Below are 20,748 nucleotides of genomic sequence, written 5' to 3' on the forward strand. Positions count from 1 at the left end.
TTCTGTCAGCACCGCAATGTTTTTATAATTTGAGTCGCCCTACACCTCAATTTAACAAATCCGTTGAACATTCCGAGCTCGGTATTAATCTGTTTTTCTCGGGTTGAGTCCCGACCCCCAAAATGACCCCTCGCGTACGTCACCGATTGACACACATCGTAAAACGCTGTAAAATCATTTAAACAGAGCTACAAAATTAATATATAACCGTATATATAGAGATCACAACAAAGACCTCGATTTAAGTAGATATAAAATTTTCCGGTTACTCCGAAGCAATCCACGAAACCATACGAACCGATCGAAAACAATTTTACATTTTTACAATATAATGTTCTTATCTAAAAAACTATTTACAAACCTTTCAGGATAAAATAAAATTTCCTATTTACAACGAACCTATAATTTAAAATCTGTATATATAAAATTAAAAAAAAAAAAACGAACCGTACGAAATGGGAAATCTACGAATCGAACGGAAGATCCTAACGGGGCCTTCTGAAGGCCGCGCCCTAGGTCCTGTACAAAAATAAGTGAAATTATAACATGACGTTCAGTCTTATGCGTGTGTGTGTGTGTGAAGTTACTGTTGCCGTTTCTCCTCCTCCAGCATGGCGTCTAGCTCGTCGGTGAGATTGGCCAGCATGTTCCCGATGTCGTTGAGGACATCGGCCGGCTCTGTTCTTTGATTGCGGGCGCTCGTTTGCTGGCGGGCGGCAGCGGCGGGCGTGGGGGACGGATGCGGGGGGAGGCCGGCTCGCGGCGGCTTGGGGGACGAGAACTCGGCCTGCCTGCCGGCGCCGGCGGCGGCCCGAGTTCTGATCGTGCCGGCGTTTTCATTGGCGAACGGCAGCGAGTCTGACTCTGTGCTCGAACTCGACTGGAAGAAGGAAGGAATGATTAAAAAAAATCTGCTACGTACGGGGGCGAGGCGTTTTTTTTTTCGTTTTGAGGAATCGCGGAACGTATCGTTTTCTGTCGGGCTGGGAACTGATAGCGTTGGGGTTTTACTTTGGATTAATTCTTCATAGCTCCTTTAATATCAGTAAATAACAGAAAAAAATCTCAAATAAAAGTTCTGTGTTCCGTTTCCGAGTGTTACCGAATTTTATTTTTTTCCCAAAATCAAATCTATCAAATTTTAAAATTATACATATAATATTTTTCTAATTATACTGTGGGGAGCGACTACTCTGCAGACTACAGCGTCATTAGTTGAAAAATTAATTTCAGTTAACTTTGACTGTACATTTACGTACACAAGTGTAAAGCCGAACGGTACGTTTGAACTACTTTCAAAAATATTTACAAAGACAGTACTTTTATTTATGTTCAAAGACCATAAAATTTAATTCAGATATTTCACATTTGATAATATTTTTCCAACTAATTATAGCGGGGAGCGACTACTCTGCGGACTACAGCGTCATTAGTTGAAAAATTAATTTCAGTTAACTTTGAGTGTACATTTACGTACACAAGTATAAAGCCGAACGGTACGTTTGAACTACTTTCAAAAATATTTACAAAGACAGTACTTTTATTTATGTTCAAAGAAAATAAAATTTAATTTAGCTATTTCACATTTGATAATATTTTTCCAACTAATTATACTGCGGGGAGCGACTACTCTGCGGACTACAGCGTCATTAGTTGAAAAATTAATTTCAGTTAACTTTGAGTGTACATTTACGTACACAAGTGTAAAGCCGAACGGTACGTTTGAACTACTTTCAAAAATATTTACAAAGAGTACTTTTTTTTATGTTCAAAAATCATAAAATTTAATTTAGATATTTCACATTTGATAATATTTTTCCAACTAATTATACTGCGGGGAGCGACTGATCTGTGGACTACAGCGTCATTAGTTGAAAAGTTCATTTCGCCTAGTGTGATAGTAGTCGTGTTTAAGTTTAAGTAATAAGCAGATAAATGGATAGGACATTTTTTTTTCACACTTGAACAAATGGTGAGAATAGAAATAGGCAACCAGTAATACATTTTTATGGATTTTATTACACAGTTCGTCTAAATATGAATTAATGCACAATTAACAGACTTTCCCCCGTTTTAACACAGATTTTCTATAAGATGGACTTGGTTTTGAAAATTTGTAAAATACGATGCCGCTTATTCAAAAGCGGCAAATTACAAATTTCTTAACAACCAAAAGTAATTTAAGGTTCAAACAAAGTCCATTTTATAGAAAACGAGCGTTAGAATGGTGGAAAGTCTATTATTTGTGCATTAATTCATATGTAGGCAAACTGTGTAATAAAATCTATAAAAACGTAATGCTGGTTGCCTATTTGCTATTAGGCGAGCGGTTCACCCCTAAAAAAAAGGCATGAACCGATTAAATTTTTAAAACAAAAACCTAGAGCGTGAAACTTTTATTTTATAAAGTGTATTTTTCTGATAAGTACATATTTTTTTATATTTTTCGGCGTGGTCAGTCAATTGTCATAAACAAAAGGTGTAAAAAAAAAATTACTGGCCGAATGGCTTTGAAAACTGTTTTTTTATCGTAAAATGGACCAAAATAAACTTTTTGTTTGAAAAATGCTTCGTTTCCGACATATTTACAATTTAATGTGAAAAAGTGACGAAATCGACAAACTTTCGGAATTTTTTTCTCAAAAACTACTTTAAGATATATTTCTTTGGTATGGGTCAATCATTTTATTGAACGTCTACAGCGAGTAAAAAGAAAAGTCTCTTCAAAGCTATTCGTCGAGTAATTTTTTTTTCCAACATTTTTGTTTATAACAATTGACTGACCATGCCGAAAAATATAAAAAAAAATATGTATATTATCAGAAAAAAACACTTTATAAAATAAAAAAAGTTTCATGCTGTACGTTTTTGTTTTAAAAATTTAGTCGGTTACCTTCATTTAGAACAATCTTTTTAGGGGTGAACCGCTCGCCTACATTGAACCGAATTGGTGCGATTTTTATTTGAGACACTATTTTTTACTGTTGATATTAACAGAACTACGGAAGAATCGGTCTTAAGTGTGTATAAAAATTTTTAATGTAAATTAGTTTTTCTTCTAATGTTACGCCACAGAGGGCGTAACACAATGTTTGAATTGTCAGTGTTGCGAGAAACAACTACTCCGAGAGCTATATGCCCCTACCGGCGTATAATTCAATGCCGGTAGGGGCATATAGCTCTCGGAGTAGTTGTTTCTCGCAACACTGACAATTCAAATAATTCATAGATCGCAAACTAAAATCAGTTGTTGAATACCCTCTCGAAAGTGATATAAGTCAACTGTATGCTTTAAGTGGCTTAAAAAATTGCAAGGATAAAATGTGTTTTTAGGAAACCCGCACGAATATCATCAAGTCTTTTCCTGTTGACAAGAAAGTCGACGAGCTATCAGTTTTCGTTTCAGACCGACATAAAACTAATACGTCCTGCGTTCCCAGTAAAAAATGTTTCACCATAAGCTGCTTAAGGTATAGATCTTGAATTAAACAAACTTAACACCGAGAGAGACGTACTTTTTTTTTAATCGGGATAAAGATATGAATTTTCTTCAAAAAAATTCTTTAATTCGAACTTAGTTCTTCGGATCTAAAAGAAATACCTTAAGCAGCGCCCAACAACCAAAACTATCAAAATTAGTAAAAAAAAATCTATAAAAACCAACAAAAACAGTAAAGTATGACGGAACTCAGGCGTTGTGCGTCGATGATCGATCGTGAAATAATGAGAAGCATTTTCTGTACACAATAAAGCTTTAACGAACAATTTTATACTCTTATAAAAGAATTAATGTTGCTTTTACAATAGCGAAGCAGACACACGAACGATATTTTTAGCCTGTACTGTACACAGAGAATGGTAGTTGTGTTGCGGCGTTCCCTCTAGCGAAACGAAACAGCAGACAAAAAAAGCAGAGCGAGATGAACGAGTTGTGTCGAAGTTACAGAATTTGCCGCAAGAGGGCGCCATGGATATTCATACCTCAATGTGAGGTTATGCGACATCGTTTGTCTCAGAATTAAAATACCGCTTAAAAAAGCGTATTTGAATGATGAAGCGTGATCGGCAGCGATGTGACTGGTGAGTGCGGCAGATGAAGCTTAGATGAGGGGATGATACGCCCTGAACCACAGACATTTGCGAGGTGTGCCCGCGACAGATATACGAGGCCTCAAGCAGACATCGGTGATGGAGAAAAAGATCATAGCAGTTAGCACAACGACAATTAGAAGCTCTGGTATGTTATAACCTCACTATTTTTCTGCAGGTGCGAGAGCCCCAGGCGTGAGATATGCCACTACTTGATATGACGGGATGTACCTAGCGATATGTGTAAATGTAACGGACTCGTCGAGGTTATGTTCCCGTTATCGGTAGTTAAACTTTCATCGTGTAATCTCGCCTTCGTAATGAACAAAGGTGTTAGTTCGTCGAAGGACGATCATCGATTTTATGAGTTTCGGTGTAGCGTCCCGGAAATTTTTGTTCAATTTTTAAATTTTTTCTCAAAAATCTCCGGGACCGTGATCAGTGAATTAAGCGCGAAAGCAACCTAAACAGAACATAACCTCCAAGGCCTAGCCCGTTCCCTCATCGCACGCCTCGGCCTCTTCCGGTTTACCCAACTCTACCATGCAGATCTCCTCCGTTACCTTAAAACTTGCATCGGAACCGTTCCGGTGCTGCAGCGCCAATGTCTTGATGAGCTCCTGCTCTTCCGCCCCCCAGGACTGCGACGAATTGAGCTTCCCCGGCGGCGTGCCGGGAGCCGGAGGCGGCGGCAGGGGCAGATCCCCCTGGCTCTCCAGCGATATACTGAGACTGTCCGAACTGGGATACGCCGGCAGGGGCAACGGGCTGGAAGTCTGCACGTGGTGAATCTCCACGGTGGTGGTCTGCTCGTTGCTGTCGCTGTCCTGCCGTTTGGGCGGGTTGGGCGGTATCTTCTTGCCCATGAGCGGGCTGTTGTATTGCATGTGGTATTTATTGCCGTCTATCAGTTCCCTGGGTAGGGTCTTGTATTGCGGGTTGCCGTACTTCTCGGGGTTGAACTGGGGCTTCTCGAAATCCGGGAACGTCTCCCTGGCCTTGGCGGCTATCTTGGCGATGGGCCTGGGACGGATCACGCCTCGCGGTCTGGGAAGGGTCCCGCCTCCCTCGTACAGCAAACTGGTCTCGTTTGTGGGGGTTATGTCCCCGTCCTCGTAGGATCTGGTCCTCCACCCGATGGGTTGCTGACAGTAGAACGTCTGGGTGTTCTCCACGCTGAAGGTGTAGTGAGTCCGCTCGCTGGGGTCTTCCAGGGATTCGAGGGACTTTCCCCTGCCCGTTCTGACCACCTGTAACAGAATTGGTTGGTTTGTTGGTTATTTCCTACGTTGATGGTCAATTCAGTGGATCGAGATATCGCCACTTCAATTATAAAGCCTCGAAGGTTCCCGCTCGATATGTTACTCGGTAAAACAATAAGTGAAAGAAAATAAACTTTATATTAAGAATTTTACAGATTTAGATTGGTTGAATAGAATCTTGTGAAAAATTACACCAGACACCAGACACCAGTCGGTGAAACAGAAAGTTGCGTTTTAACGAAATATTTTGTCTAAACATGTAGTCCGCAGAGTAGTTGTTTTACACACTTGCGTCATCTACAATTAAAGACCGATTAAACTGTTGACGCGGCGTGAGGCTTCATATTGTAAGTGGCAAGACATCTCCTGGCCCGTTCAACGGAACGAAGGCAAAAAGTGAGACAGGGGTAAGAGTATACCTTGATGGGGATTATGTCAGGGCAATACATGGTAGGTTGCACGTAGTGAGCGGTGCCTGCCGCCAGCTGCCTCGTCTGGTCGATCTCCCACGGCTGGTGAAAAGAGCGGAAAGTGCTGTGGACTGCGGGTACGCCAGGCGACGGGAGGTCCATGGGTGCGTGCACCATAACGTCCTTACACACAAACATGCAGCTTAAGCGAAGGTAGAGAGCTGGGGGGAGTGAGTGGGTGGGGAGGGGGGGGGTACGGCTTGCAACTAGTGCAGCAGATCGTAACAAAATGACATTTCACATCTCATTTTAGTTACAGGGGGCTCGGTTTAAGGGCATACGAACACCTCTTCTGGAATATATGAAACCACTTTCTGTGTTCGCTTTTCCGAAATTCGAAATGCGGAAAAGGTGCTCGCATTAACCCGTTTCTTAAAAAGGAAAACGAATATTAACCAGTGTAAAGTGGTAAAATTGCAGTTAAATTAAAACTGTAAATTTTCACACCAATAGGTGACGATTTTTAAAAAGGGGACAGGAATCTAACATATAGGGACGTTGAATGAGTTCTCGCTATTTTCCAACAGATGGCGTTAACAGCGCTACATTGTGTAGTTTTGTACGTGTGAACTGTTGCTTCAATGGCAGAAAATTAAAGGTTTTTTGCATCGTATCGTAACTGGCGATAAAAAAATGGAAGCGTAGAAAATCGTGGAGCAAGCCCGATTCGGTTTTTGCTCCTCGTTTGGTGGAATCGTCTGTGTGTAGTTTATTACGAGCTGTTCACACTGAATGAAATCATCACGGGAGATCGCTATCGACTGCAACTGATGCCAAAAAATGGGTCGACTCTTGGATAGCCTCAAAGGATGTGTCGTTTTACGACGTAAAATGAAAATGTTGCCAGAAATATGGGAAAAAGTAGTGGCGATCGACAATACTTTCAGTGGCGTGTTTTTTTAAAAAAAAGGCATTAATTTTTAAGAAGGCGAGAACTTACTCAACATCCCGATACATTTGGAATATTCATCAAATGTTTCTCGACGTACATTTTTTTAAACTATTCGCATGTTTTTATTGTTGTAAAATTATTTCCTTGGCCTGTACTTTGAACATGTTGCTGAGACAACGATTCTCAAGAAAAACGAAAATATGTGTGTGGCCCAAATGCGGTAAGTTATGGTAAACGTATAAAAAACAAACTAATAATAAACCTCTAGGTTGATGTGAAATATCTGACTAAAGAATCTAACATCCAGATGTTAATTTCGTAAGATAAACATGCTCAAAGTATAAGAAAATGCAAATTTTACAAAAATAAAACAAGGAATGAAACAGTGAAAGGAAATACACAGTTCGCCTAATAACAGATATTCTGATCGGGCACAAAGTGTTCACAAAGAAAAACTCACCTGTGTCGAGTAGATCCTGTTCCCGTCTGCGTTTATCCTCTTGCCGGCTTTGATGTCCTTGATTCTCTTTATGGCCAGCATTATTTTTTTCTGGTGGCCTAATTTCACTATCCCGAATTCCTCCAGGTCTTCCCATGTTAACTGTGCGACGTCGTCCACAGTCTGGTAATTCTGCTCGAGAAATGCTGGCAAATATTCGTCTAATCTAAGTAAGTTGAGCCACTCCTCCAGAGAACCCTAGCAGAACAGACGATATCCTCAAAACGCAATTCAGTTCGTTACGGAATCAATAACACGCAGCAAACGTATTTAATTTTTTATATATTTAATAACAACTTACCGGAATGAATTCAGGCAGGTTATCCGGCAGGTTAAGCTGGGCGATTTCTGCCTTAAGCCTTTTCCTGTGGTTGGGCTTCTTAATTCCTATGGCAGTCAGGTCTTCTGGCGTCATTCTGCCTATGGTGGGCAGATCGTAGCCGGCCGATATGAACAAAGGGAAGTACTCCTCAAACTGCAGGTCCACCAGCCAGGAGTGGATGATGTCCTGATCCTGGGAAGAGACATTAATTTCGTCACCTTATCCTTGTATTAAATTTATCCGTGGGTACTTACTGGTACCCCCTGGTGTATCATGCGTTCGATGCGGCCACCGTCCGACCCTATGGAACATGAGCTTAGGGAACACCTCGGACTGTTGGAGGAGCCTATGGTGCTCCTGCCGGCCGTGCTAAGCGGATGGTAGGAGGCCCTGCCGCTGTCCAAGGAAGCGGTGCTGTGGCGGGAGCCAGAACCCGCGCTGCCGCTGGAGGAACCCGGACTGTCCCTCCCGGGAGACTAAAAAGAGCAGTTGTAAAATCTCGCTAACCATTCGAGCACACAAAAACAAATGCAGGCACTAGACGAACAATTTTTTTTTTAATGAATGTAACTCGAATTAGTTTACATGAAAAAATGACACAGTAAAAGGCACAGAAGACACATACTTAGAGGACCTTTGTTATTTTTTCATGTCACATTATATCGGAAATGCTGTGCTAAGTTTACCAAAAAACAATTGTGTGAAAAATACTTTTTGTTCTAAAAATGTCAATATTTATGACAGTTCTCGAATAAAAAAAATTACAGTGAGGAAATTAATAACGAATTGAGGATTCGGGGGGTTACCTGGGTCATGTCGATCCCCTGGTCCTCCTGCAAGCTGAGCTGGTGGTGGTAGTAGACGGCGGCCTTGTGCGTGAGGACGGTGCCGGGGGGCGGCTGGCCGGGAAACGTGAAGCTCGGCGCGGGAAAGATCGGCCCCGGGGACTTGCCCGTGCTGCCGCTGACGGTGCTCCCGTAATCCGAATGGTCATCTGCAAATAAACATTACGTATACTTTCAAAACGTAATATAATCCGACGTTTCGATAGTTTTCGATCATTCTCGTGAACGTGACGGACCTTACAAATTATCGCATAGAAAAAGTATAAAGGGACATAAAGAAAGCTGAACATCTCGACGTATCGGCGCCCAACCTTGTAGTACAAACAATGGCGTGTGGTGCACAAAGGGAACTTTTGAAGTGGATTCCGCGGGTCTACGGGCAATGCCAGCCGAGTGGTAGAGGTCGAAGACGACCCGCAGGCACCGGAGTGCGTTCACCCGAGCTGGTACCAGGCAAGGGAAGACCAGTCGAAAGTATGTGCCGCTCAGGCACTACTGTTTTGCTTTGTTGCCAATTCGCAAGTCATTAAATTCTTCGAAATGAACAAACTTTCGTTTAATTTAAAAAAAAGAAATTATGAAGTAAGTATACTATTTTTCGACATCGTGTCTACCTCCGACAATTAAATACTCTATCAAGACAGATGTACTACTGGACTATGCACAAGAACATAAATCGCGATATATTTGAATTTAAAAGTTACATAATATTCTAATTTAAAACAATGAAAACATACAAATGACAATGCGTGTCTTCGTTACCCAATAAATCTGCCTATCTGTTTTGACGCATAGGGATTACCATATTTTGCATTAATGAAATGGTTTGATTTATTATTACATACCATTTCAAAACGGATGTTTTTAATTAATAATATAAAACGATTTTCGATTTATCCGTATCTAAAGAATTTTCTATACGTTTGGCAACGTCGCCGTTTTTTCTTTTTTAGCCAACCACGGACACGAGCATTAGTATCACATTTCTGGAGGATTATCTCTGGCGATTTACGCGTCTTTCTGAAGAGGATTCAGAATTATGTGAGGAATGTTTTCTTTTATTCGTTCTGTCTAGGGGAGATTCCGTTCCGTTCAATCGGTTTATCTGAATATTACATAAAAACCGCAAAAAAACTACAGGGTGATATTCTTTTCTACAAAAAAGAAAACGACTTGCTCGATGGGTACGCCCCTGAAAACTCTGGATTAAATCTAATCGGTCCATTTGATGTAAACCGTAAAAAATTCATTCAAATCGGCTAAAGCGTTTTTTTTAAACTCAATTTAAAACAAATTAACACCCTGTATCTCGCAAACGAAGCATTTGCGGACCCATGTTCATATGAATTTTTTTACATATTTTGCTGAGCGGAATCTCGCCTAAGCTTTTGTCACTTTAACTCTGAAACACGCGATATTTGGACAAAATTCAGGAAAGAATCAGTTTTGGGCTATATTTTCACCCAAAAATTTCACTTTTTTCAGAATTTTATCGGAAAGTCATGATTTTTTACTGCAGAATCGTGTTTAGCGTATCGAATTTCTTCGGAAATTATGTTATTGGCTGAAAATGTTTCGAAAAATTTTGAAAATTTTAATTCTTTTTTCAGGAGGATTTCTGCAGCAAACCGTACAGACCTAAGGAGCAGCATTCGAACATGTATGTTCCCAGTACCTAGACGTTGAGTAAATCGTCTGGGGCTGGGAGTATATTTTTGATGTTGCTTCGATCAACATGGACTACAAGGACTCATATTTCTCTCTGGCGAAAATGGTTTTTTTTAAGGAAAATAGCGAGGATTTTTTGATAAATTTGTTGCTCTATTTTTTTGCTATAAAAGAATTCCCCTCCGCCTTCCCTACGATTTTTTTGCTCCATTTTTAACCAAAAATAAAAATACAAATTTCAATTAAATTTTATACAAAATGTGTAAATTTAAATGTATTTAAAAGCAAATATCAGGAGTAAAATTTTATTCCCATACCTCCTCGACATTCTGTTAATCTGATACAAAAAATGAAAATTTAAGTTCTACAAAAGCCAGAAGAAAAATTTTCACATTTTTTGTCCATTTTTACAAACAATAAAAATACAAATTTCAATTAAATTTTAAGGAAAATAGCGAATATTTTTTGTTAAATTTTTTGCTCCATTTTTTGCTATAAAAAATTTCCCCTCCTCACCGGCTTTCCGTCATTTCTCGACTTGTCCCGTCGCCTCGTGAAATTAATATCTGGGTCTTCCTTTGTGACGTAATAGAATCGAGTACATTCACACAAAACATTCTGAATCTGAATGCTCTTTTCTCGTCCTGACAGGACCGATAGTGCAGCAAAAAATCTAGAGGGCATTCTCACATAATCCCACCCATTCGCGGCACCCGCTAAGGTAAGACGAGTGGATCCCCATCATGCCCATACACGGGAAAGCTTCTCGACGCGCACCAGCCTACGAGAGGGAATTTTTACCGGGAACAGAACGTCACTTCTGTTTCCAAAAGGACGACATCCTCATTCTCGGCAAGCCTTTTTTTCACTGAACGATCGCTGGAAAGCGTCGTAAACAGGGAAACACCTAGATGTCGCTTGCGTCACAGCAATCGAAAGATAAGCGAGAATTGTGATGTTTTTCTTAAGAGGGGATAGTTAGGGGGCGAGGTATACATTAAATTTTATGCGATTTCAGTGTTTAGTGACGATACGGTGTGTTTGTGTGTCTTCATTGTTGAATTTCCGTGTGTCGATATAAAAAAAACATGTACACGAATCAAGAAGGACGAGATTTGACATATCTAATAATTTCATTAATATGCGGTATATTTCCTGAACAAATATCCGATATTCCATGACCAAGGGCGGCTGTAAACAATTCAATGAGCAACTGAAAGGTAGCGATCCGCAATTAAACCCCCGAAAGCTATTAAATTTAAATTCCAATTAAATAAAAAATTGTGAACAGTTGTTTGGAAACTCGAGAAAATTACTCCCAATTCCATTAATGGCCCATCAATTAAACTAAACGTCGCCGTCGGCAGATGTCGCTTACGGCCGTATTAAATTTAATGCCTATAGAATGGCAGGTTGAGAAATAGTTCCCTACGTCTTCGCTATGCGTTTAATTATACTGAATATGAACGGCGGTATTACTTTAGGACATAATACAATTAAATAAATTCGCATTTCAGAGAAACAAGTTCTGATATTTCCATTAATGAAATTCGACCTTGTCTAGCTGGCCTTATTGATATTTTTTTTACTACTATTGGGTATTAGATGACTTCCAATCTAATATACCATTAATGGTAATTGAGTGTGACCCGCGAGTCGTAGTTGAACCTTGTCCTGGTACGAAGCCGAATTATCTACTGCCAACACAAATTCCTTGACGTGTTTATGTTAAGTGGTCGAAAGAGTCGAAGGCATGCACTGGAAATGATAAATATGACAAGCTAATAACGAGTCTTTTTGCAAGATATTGTAATAAATTAGCCTTCGCTTAAATAGAAAAAGATAAGACATAAATGTGTCCGCCAACCAACATGGCGCGGCTGGTACTGGTTACGAAAAATCCCTAAATTTTCCCCTAAACCGCTACATCTGTCAAATTATATTTGTAGTTACGGATTACTGGTATCCCTGTTTCATAAATATATTTACAATTATTAAATAACGAGCGTTCAAATAAAAACGTGGTCGAAGTTGGCTCTGACACATTGGACGTAGGGAGTAGCTTATAGCGACCAACTTAACCTCATTTCTCAACGAGCTGTATAGCAGCTGTCAGTTTCAATAACGTTAATGACTATATAACTTTATTTTAAAGAATAATCGTGATAACAATAACAAACAATTAAAGGAGCTGCGGAAAGTGTCCCCCTCCTTGTTATAACAACAAATTAAATCAGCTGCTGAAAGTGTCCCCCTCCTTGTTCCAAGCACTTTTCACACCTGTTCCTCAAAGAATTAAAGACATTTTCTAAGATGCTCGGGGTATTGTTAATTTCACGAATCTTGTCTATAAGTCGAGCCTGCAGATGGTTTAAATCAGGAATAGGCAGTTCAAAAATAGTGTTTTTAAGGTAAGGCCACAAAAAGAAATCACACGGCGTAATATCACATGACCTCGGTGGAAATTCATGTTCAGCATTGAGACTTATTAGTCGATTTTGGAAATCTTCCCTCAACGTATTCATCGTCTCGCCTGCCGTATGTGCCCTTGCGCCATCTTGTTGAAAGTAAAAGTTTGTAATTTCGTTTTCTTCCAGCTGGTTGACAAAAGGAGCGATAATTTCTTCTCTATACCTTTGCGCAGTAAGAGTACCATTAAAAAAAATAGGTCCATAAATCCTCCTTCGATCGAGAGCACACCAAACTCCAATTTTTTGAGCGTGTAGAGGGCCCTCGACAAAAAAGTTATCTGGTTTTTCAAAAGACCACATTCTCATATTCTGTGAGTTTACGTAACTACTTAAATGAAACCGGGCTTCATCAGAAAAAAAGGTGATATTATGAAGTTCACCGTAGTTGTTTAAAAACCATTCACAAAATACAGCCCGTCGCGGAAAATCAACTTCATGAAGTTCTTACTGACAAGTTAAACGATAGGAGAACAAACGCAAATCTTTTTTTAACACTGTGTGGCAGGTACCGACTGATACTCCCACCATTTGTGATAAAACACGTACAGAAGTTCTTGGCGCATTTTCCATTATTTGTTGGACATTTTCTTTTAATTCTTCAGTCCGCTTTTTAGGTCGGCCGCTTCCTTCTTTTCTTGTTACACTGCCCGTTACACGAAAAACATTAACACAACGCTGAACTGCACTTTGAAAAATTTTGTACTCGACAACGCCAGGAAATTGATTTTGAAATTCTATGAAACATTCCTCAATAGAATACTTCCATATTCCATCAATCTTGCGTCCATTTCTAAAGTAGGACTCTATGATAAACACTTTTTGTTCTTAAGGAAACACCATTTTAAACGCTTTTTAAGACGAAAATATTCAAATTGATAGCGGCGATATAGCGCTTTGATAGATGACGTTTAAGTTCATTTGCTATACGCTACGCCCTACGTCTAAATTTTCAGAACCAACTTGACCACGTTTCTATTTGAACGCTCGTTATGAAAGTAGAATTAATTGTGGTATTTTTCTATAAAAAAGTAACATCAAAGCGCTCGTTCTTCTATAAACAACCGGCCGCATTATCAGCGCCTTTACTGCCCACCGAAACAAATCTCTCGTGACGTAATTTCATAAAAAACGTGCAGTTTCTTCCTTATCGGATCCTGACCCCGTCACCCCTGCACTTGTTGAACATCTGCGAATAAATCCTAAAAATTAATTACACGCAATTACGACCAGCTCGGGGCAGGGCTCTCGCCTTTTTTCCTTCCAGCTGGCATCTCCTCGATCGCGGCCGTATTCAAAAAAAAAAAAGGGGGAACTGTAAATTACACCGTAATCTCGAAAAGAGCGAGGATGCAGTTCGTTTATCTTGTCAGGCGTGTGCTTAAAAAACATGGATTATCTCGGCGGAGTCCAGCCTAAGGCGAAAGCTGCCGTCTTTATTATCATAATATTCTTCCGTTTCAAGGTCGCGAACCAGGGTTTCTGGGAAAAAGATGGCTTATCTGCGGAACGTTCGTGAGCTTCGTTCGCTTTGTTTTTCTCTGGGATCAGTTCGCGTTGATTTACAACGTACATAATTTTTCAACGACGTCACAGAAAGTGACCTACATATAATTAATTGTAACACGTCTTAGTTTTACGATAAATCGGTAGAGATTGCAGGATGTCATATTTTTAACTTCTACGCCAGGAAAATTTGCGAAAATAAAAGAGAAACTCGAAAAAAGTCCTATCCGCGAGATTATTGTAAAATTGTCTAAAGGAACATAATACAAGACATCTCTCATCTCGTGAGTCAAAAACTTTTATTAGCTAACTTTTCTATTTAAACAAATAAGTGAGGAAAACAGTTTTTTCACGAATGTATAAATCATTACCATGGAAAATATTTTACTACAGCACTATACTTTCTCTAAACTGACAGATAAATAAGTCTTTTTTAAATATGCAACAATATATTTTTTATTAATTATAATTAATTGTTTGTCACAAAAGGCACAACGTTAAGTATATAAGCCAGGTTATCGAGATTAAATGAATGTGGTCTCGTGGCTTAAAGCGTTACGCGTTGTCCTACTAGTCTAAAGGTTCGGGGTTCGATCCCTGCTGAGGTATGGTTTTTTTTCAATTAATATAATATTTCGAATGTAATATTTCAACGTCCACATTTGAAGACAAATATTTCCGCACCAGTTGCTGGTCGCGCAGTGAATAATTTCTCACAGTGTTGCCAAATATCTGCTGATTCGAGGCGCGCTAGACTGCTTCTTAAATTGTGCCAGAAAATCGTGAATTATAAAATACAGATAGATAAGTATAGATCAAGCAAATTCTTATCCGCGAGATTATTGTAAAATTGTCTAAAGGAACATAATAGAAGACATCTCTCATTTCGTGAGTCAAAAACTTTTTTTTAACTAACTTTTCTATTTAGACAAATAAGTGAGGAAAACAGTTTTTTTTACTTTGCAGGTAAAACCATCAATTTTAGCGAAAAGTGACTCTCAGACAGCTTGTAAGGAATAAAATTATCTACAAAATGAGACTTGTTAAATTAAAATCGGTTAACAAACAAAAAAGTTATTGCAAGAAAACAAGAAAAGCGCCTATTTCTTAATTTGTTTATAACTATCGCATTTATTGTTAAAAATTTTTAAAACCTATGACAAGTTGAGGGCTTTGTCATACTTTAAAAGTGTGCCAAAAGTGGGCGCTGTTAGGTGCAATAGTTTTCGCACAATTCTATTTATTTATAAACGCAATTAAGCGACCTATTAAAAAATATCACCGTGTTTTTGACATTTAACATTCTCAAAGTGTGCATTAAAAAACCGTGCGTTTTTCGCTTATAAACAATTTGAATAACATTTTCTATTTTTATGAGAAATAATAATTTGAAAATAATTTGAAATTTTAATTAATATTTCGTTTAACAATAATTTTTGTGACATTTCTGTAAATTAAAAAAAATTTATTACTTAGTACTTAGCGAGTACCTTCTCTTTAAAGGGCTCGTGAGTCGTTAATTTTCCACATTTTTCAATGCAATTCACAGGAAATCGTAGTTTACGTCGTAAACTTTATTTTGCGAAAAATTCAAGTCTTAATATTTATAAACAATTGCGCTACGATTTAAAAAAAAAATCTTATCTTGGCTCCTGTTGGTCGTAGAGGGTACTTTTTTATTTTAAAACTGTATTTTCGGTGAAGTAGCATAAATAACAACAATGTTATTCAAATTGTTCATAAGCGAAAAACGCACGGTTTTTTAATGCACAATTTGAGGTTGTTGATGTCAGAAGAACGGTGATATTTTTTAATAGTCGCTTAATTACGTCTTTACGATTACAAAGACGCTTTCAGAATCATGTTTGGTTGAAAATTAACGCCTATAAGAGGTCTAAAGTTCATAACTTTTGGAGCCTCCGTTATAAACAAATTGAATTGTGCGAAAACTATTGCACCTACAGCGCCCACTTTTAGCACACTTTTGAAGTATGACAAAACCCTCAATTTGTCATAGGTTTTATAAAATTTTAACAATAAATGCGATAGTTATAAACAAATTAAAAAATGGGCACTTTTCTTGTTTTCTTGCAATAACTTTTTTGTTTATTAACCGATTTTAATTTAACCAGTCTCATTTTGTAGATAACTTTATTCCCTACAAGCTGTTTGAGAGTCATTTTTCGCTAAAATTGATGGTTTTACCTGCAAAGTGAAAAAACTGTTTTCCCCACTTATTTGTTTAAATAGAAAAGTTAGCTAATAAAAGTTTTTGGCTCACGAACTGAGAGGTGTCTTGTATTATGTTCCTTTAGACAATTTTACAATAACCTCGCGGATAGGACTTTTTTCGAGTAAAAATTTAATTTGTTTGGTCTATTATCTACTTGCTAGCTTGCTAGAATGTAATACACAGATATTATGTGACAGGCTCGTTGTTAATTTTCCACCAGATGCGAATCCGTATCGGCAAAAAATGCCCGATTAAATTTAACAACCGTGAAATATGTTTGTGGCGATTTTACCACGGATATATTTTGCAATTATTACGAGACAGCGCAGCTGTGCCGTTTGTCTAAGATCCAAATGTTGCCCAATCTCGTACCCATGCAACAATGTTAAACATCGCAAAAATAGTCCTTATCTTCGGGTAACATGTCACACGACACGTACATATGCTGCGCACAATATTTTATTTTGTATGTATGTATTAAATTAATAAATAGTTCGTATTGTATGTATTAGACTTTGAACTTTTAATAGATGTATGCAACTTTTATCTAGAAAAAACTACGTTTGAAATATTGCCATCGAAACCTTGTCTGGATTCTAAATTGCGGTTAGTGTTTATTTTTACGTAGGACCTACTCCAAAAGTTGATGTCTTTATGGGTTTTGTATTAATTTAAAAGATTCGTACCTATGTATGTGGAAAAATGAACTTGTGTGGACTGTGGAGGATTTATTAAAAACGAATACAAAAGTCCACTCCGTGCAACTTTTTTTCCTATAGAATTTATTTAATGGATTTTTGCAGTCCATAGTGCTCCGAAATGGAACAGTGCCTTTTGCCGGCCACCGCAGAATTAGAGAATGTGTATTTTCCGACAGGGCCATTAATAATATTTCACGGACAGGGGTAACGTTCGTTTTCGGACGGCGATATTCGCGACGGCGCGGCGGGTCGCGCGATGCAAATTCGATCCGACAGGCCCGTTCTAGAAAAGACCGAGGATTTAGGGTCATTGGAATTTATGCTGTCTGATGCCCAGTCAGTTACAATAAAAAAATATACGGTACGAACGCGGTTACAATCGTATATTCAGTAGTAATATCCTTTTTTTTTTTGGAATTGCTTTATAAAGGGTCATTGGTCATAATTACAATTCTTTTATTAGTACAGTCATTGTATTGAAGCTGAAAATCAGCTGTAACCTTCGAATTCTTTGAAACTGCATGAATTTGCATGAATATTTAGAATAAGGCTCATCTTAGGTTCAAGTTCAAAAGCCCGATTGGCGCTATTTGTTTTTTAGGGGTAAAAACAACCTCTAAGTGAATAAAATTGAAAAATTTAAGTTAAAAGCATTTTATTGATAAAAATCTTGTTCAAGCACAAAGATTAAATAATGTTCCATGTTCTCGAACATGTTTTATGATATATTTGATCTTTTCGACCCTTTATTTAACCCTTAAAAACTACCCCTATACAAAAAATAACGATAAAAAATTACTTTTTAAAGATTTGGAATGATTAAATCGTGCAATTATTTAAAATAAAAGTTAGCTTATAGCTAATAAAAGAATTTTTCCCTTTCAACCCCTAAAAACCACCTCTGTATTGACAAAAATGATAAAAAATTACCTTTTAAAAGCTTGGAATGCTTTAACGGTGCAATTATTTAAAATAAAAATTCCCTCATTGCTTATGAAAGAATTTGTATCTCATAACACTTTTCAACCCTTATAAATCACCCCTGTGCTAAAAAAATGTTAAAAAATTTCGTTTTAAATCTTGGAATGCTATAATTGCGCAATAATTTAAAATAAAAATTCCCTTATACTGTTTATGAAAGAATATTTCATTTTTGCCATTTTTAACTCTTAAAAACCACCCTTTTACCAATATTAATGTAAAATATTTTTATTATAATCGATTTTTAAATAGAATCAATCATAAAAAAAATTGCTACACTGCATATAAATAATCAAACTAAATTTTTTTACTTATTTTATTTGTATAATATAATATATAATTTATAAAAATGAGAAAGCCTATTTTGCTCCGAAAAAATAACTCGGTTAATTTTGAAGCTATAGTATCCTACAAAAAAGCATTTTAAAGATAATTTTCAAGACCTGCAAAATCGTATGCATATAAAACCTTTTAAGTCCTTCATTTTTTAAAGGGAAAGGATCGAAGGGCTAGAGACAGGTCGTTTTTTCACTAAAATGAATACTTCAAGCAGCGATATCTTCTTTATTTTTTATGCTATAGGAATAAAAAAAAGCAAAATATTTGTTGAAAAAAAAGCTACATTTTGTTGTGTTGACTATCATTTATTACGTATCTTTCATAGTTTCAGAGTTATTATATAAATAAGGCAATTTTTTTTTAATAATGAAAAATACGTTTTCAACTTTTACCGTACATTATTAAAAAAATACGCATTCTAAACCTGTCTAACTTCAGGATCGTATGAAAAACACTAAAACAAAACTAATTGTAAAGGGTCTACGATTAATTTTAATTCTGATGGAAATGGTACAGCGTTTACTGCTCATTTTTTCTTAAAAAATATGAGCAACCCATCTGGTTTTGACGATAACTCCTTCAATTTTGCTCTAATAAACTTTTATAAGTAACTCATTTTGAAGATCTTTTTGAGTACTACAAAAAACTCCCGGAGTGTTATACACGTAAAATTAATCCTTTTTCCGTTATTTGACGTTGAATACATCGATACGAGTATTCCTCCTCCCAAAACAAGTCCCTTTCCACTAACCATATTTCGCTTTGTATAGGACCTACACTTTTTAAAAAACGATTTTCTTTGTTTATTTTTAAGCTACATTTTTGTTCATTACACTTTTTTAATAAAATGCGTAGTTTTTGAGTTATTCGCGAAAAAATACCCTGAAAAAGTGTTTTTTTTTTCAATCAAAATTCCAAGTTTTCAATCGCGAATAACTAAAAAACTATTGATTTCTCGAAAAAAATTTTCGAATATTATTTGCTCAAAATTTCATTCTCTATCGATTTCCATTTTTGAAAAAAATATCCACCCCCGAGAAGGGGTGTTAACCCCCAACAGGGTTGAAGCGTCAATCGGCGCTATGTGACTAATGTTCATTGACCTTTTCTCTAACCATCTGCCAAATTTCAAGTCGATCGGTTCGGTTTCAAAGAATTCGGAGGTGAAAAGTTTCAATGACTGTCCTATATAATGGTTTACGTGTCATAATACCCGTATTTGCACGAACTGTAAATTCGTTTTGTTTCCCCAAAGCGTAGTAGCGAAGAAAAGTAAACAATTGAAAGCTGATATAAAAAGAGTGAACTGTGTTTTGTAAACGAACCTAAAGATAAAAATAGCGCCAACCTATTCTTCCGAGAACCCTCGGATAGCTTTCCGAACGGTTTTTATGACAGACGTAACATCTTATGGTCGTTCTTAATGATCGATATATGGATTCCGCACAGCGAAGCCGCCTAACAGGTCCTGTACGACCGAGCGCGTGAAAAAAAAGTCAGTAACTAATGCAACGACACGGGAATTTATCAAAAGCTTCGACTTTTACGGGGCAATATATCGAGTTTATTTAAACAGGTGTAATTGGTGTTTGGAATTTAAATCAAAATTCAATTTACTACCGCGACAGGTGCATACCGATAGAGAATAATCACTGGACGATAAATGTATATAAACTTGTAAGTAGGTAGTCGAAGCTTAACAAATGTAATTGCTGTGGCTTGTGTAAACTAGACGTACTAACTTGAAATATGTGCGAGTCCTGTAAATATTCAAAAACGGTATCAGAGCTTGCCCAAATTAAATATTTTCGAAAGAGGGCTTGTAAAATTTTTAAGGTTAATCAATATTTTTCCCGAAATGTGGTCGGATCGTCGATGTTTCTTCCTTGAATCCTTTCCCATTTAAATTCAATCGTTTACTTTGTAGAGAAACGTGCGGGGAACCTATTTTTCAAAAAATAATCATTGACAAAATACCAAAACTCACCTCTAGGTATTCCAGGTGGATCGGAGGGAGCCAAGAAGCCGGCGTCCTCTGAGCTGGCATAACCCGCGGATCCGAAGGAGCTGCCCGAGTGCCGGAATTCGTGGGGCACCGCCGGAGGGGCGACCTTTTTAGCGGTAGCCGCGGGCTTGGGTGGCCGCGACATGCCGCCTACTGCAAAAAAAAAAAATTAAATGAACACTACAGTCTACAATAACATATACAGGCATATAAACCGTAGTCAAAAATTAGTTAAATATATTTGTTATCCGTAAATGAAAAATGCAATTAATACATACAGAGCAGGGTGCAAAGATTTAAATCAAGTTGATTTAAATCAAGATTTAAATCGTGATTTAAATCAGTTGATTTTTTTATTTTAATCATGGGAATAAATTTAAAAAAATCAACTTTTTTAAACGCTTTTATTAAATCGAAAAATAACTGTAAAAGTTACAAAACTATAAAATATGATTCATTCAACACATA

The 20,748-nt window shown here is 37.5% G+C and overlaps 1 protein-coding gene across 1 annotated transcript; it reads right to left on the minus strand.

The window, feature by feature from the left end:
- Positions 1–234: 234 nt before the first annotated feature.
- LOC108903243 (caskin-1) lies at positions 235–20,433 on the minus strand (the record flags this gene model as incomplete). Its single annotated transcript, XM_018705383.1, has 8 exons — positions 235–880; positions 4,653–5,339; positions 5,771–5,944; positions 7,174–7,410; positions 7,514–7,726; positions 7,789–8,010; positions 8,341–8,528; positions 20,263–20,433. Coding segments are annotated over 8 exons (2,189 nt in total), but the record flags the coding sequence as incomplete, so codon positions are not given.
- Positions 20,434–20,748: the final 315 nt, after the last annotated feature.

This window comes from Anoplophora glabripennis, unplaced genomic scaffold (assembly GCF_000390285.2).
Source record: "Anoplophora glabripennis isolate ALB-LARVAE unplaced genomic scaffold, Agla_2.0 scaffold1, whole genome shotgun sequence".
NCBI classification, from domain to species: domain Eukaryota; kingdom Metazoa; phylum Arthropoda; class Insecta; order Coleoptera; family Cerambycidae; genus Anoplophora; species Anoplophora glabripennis.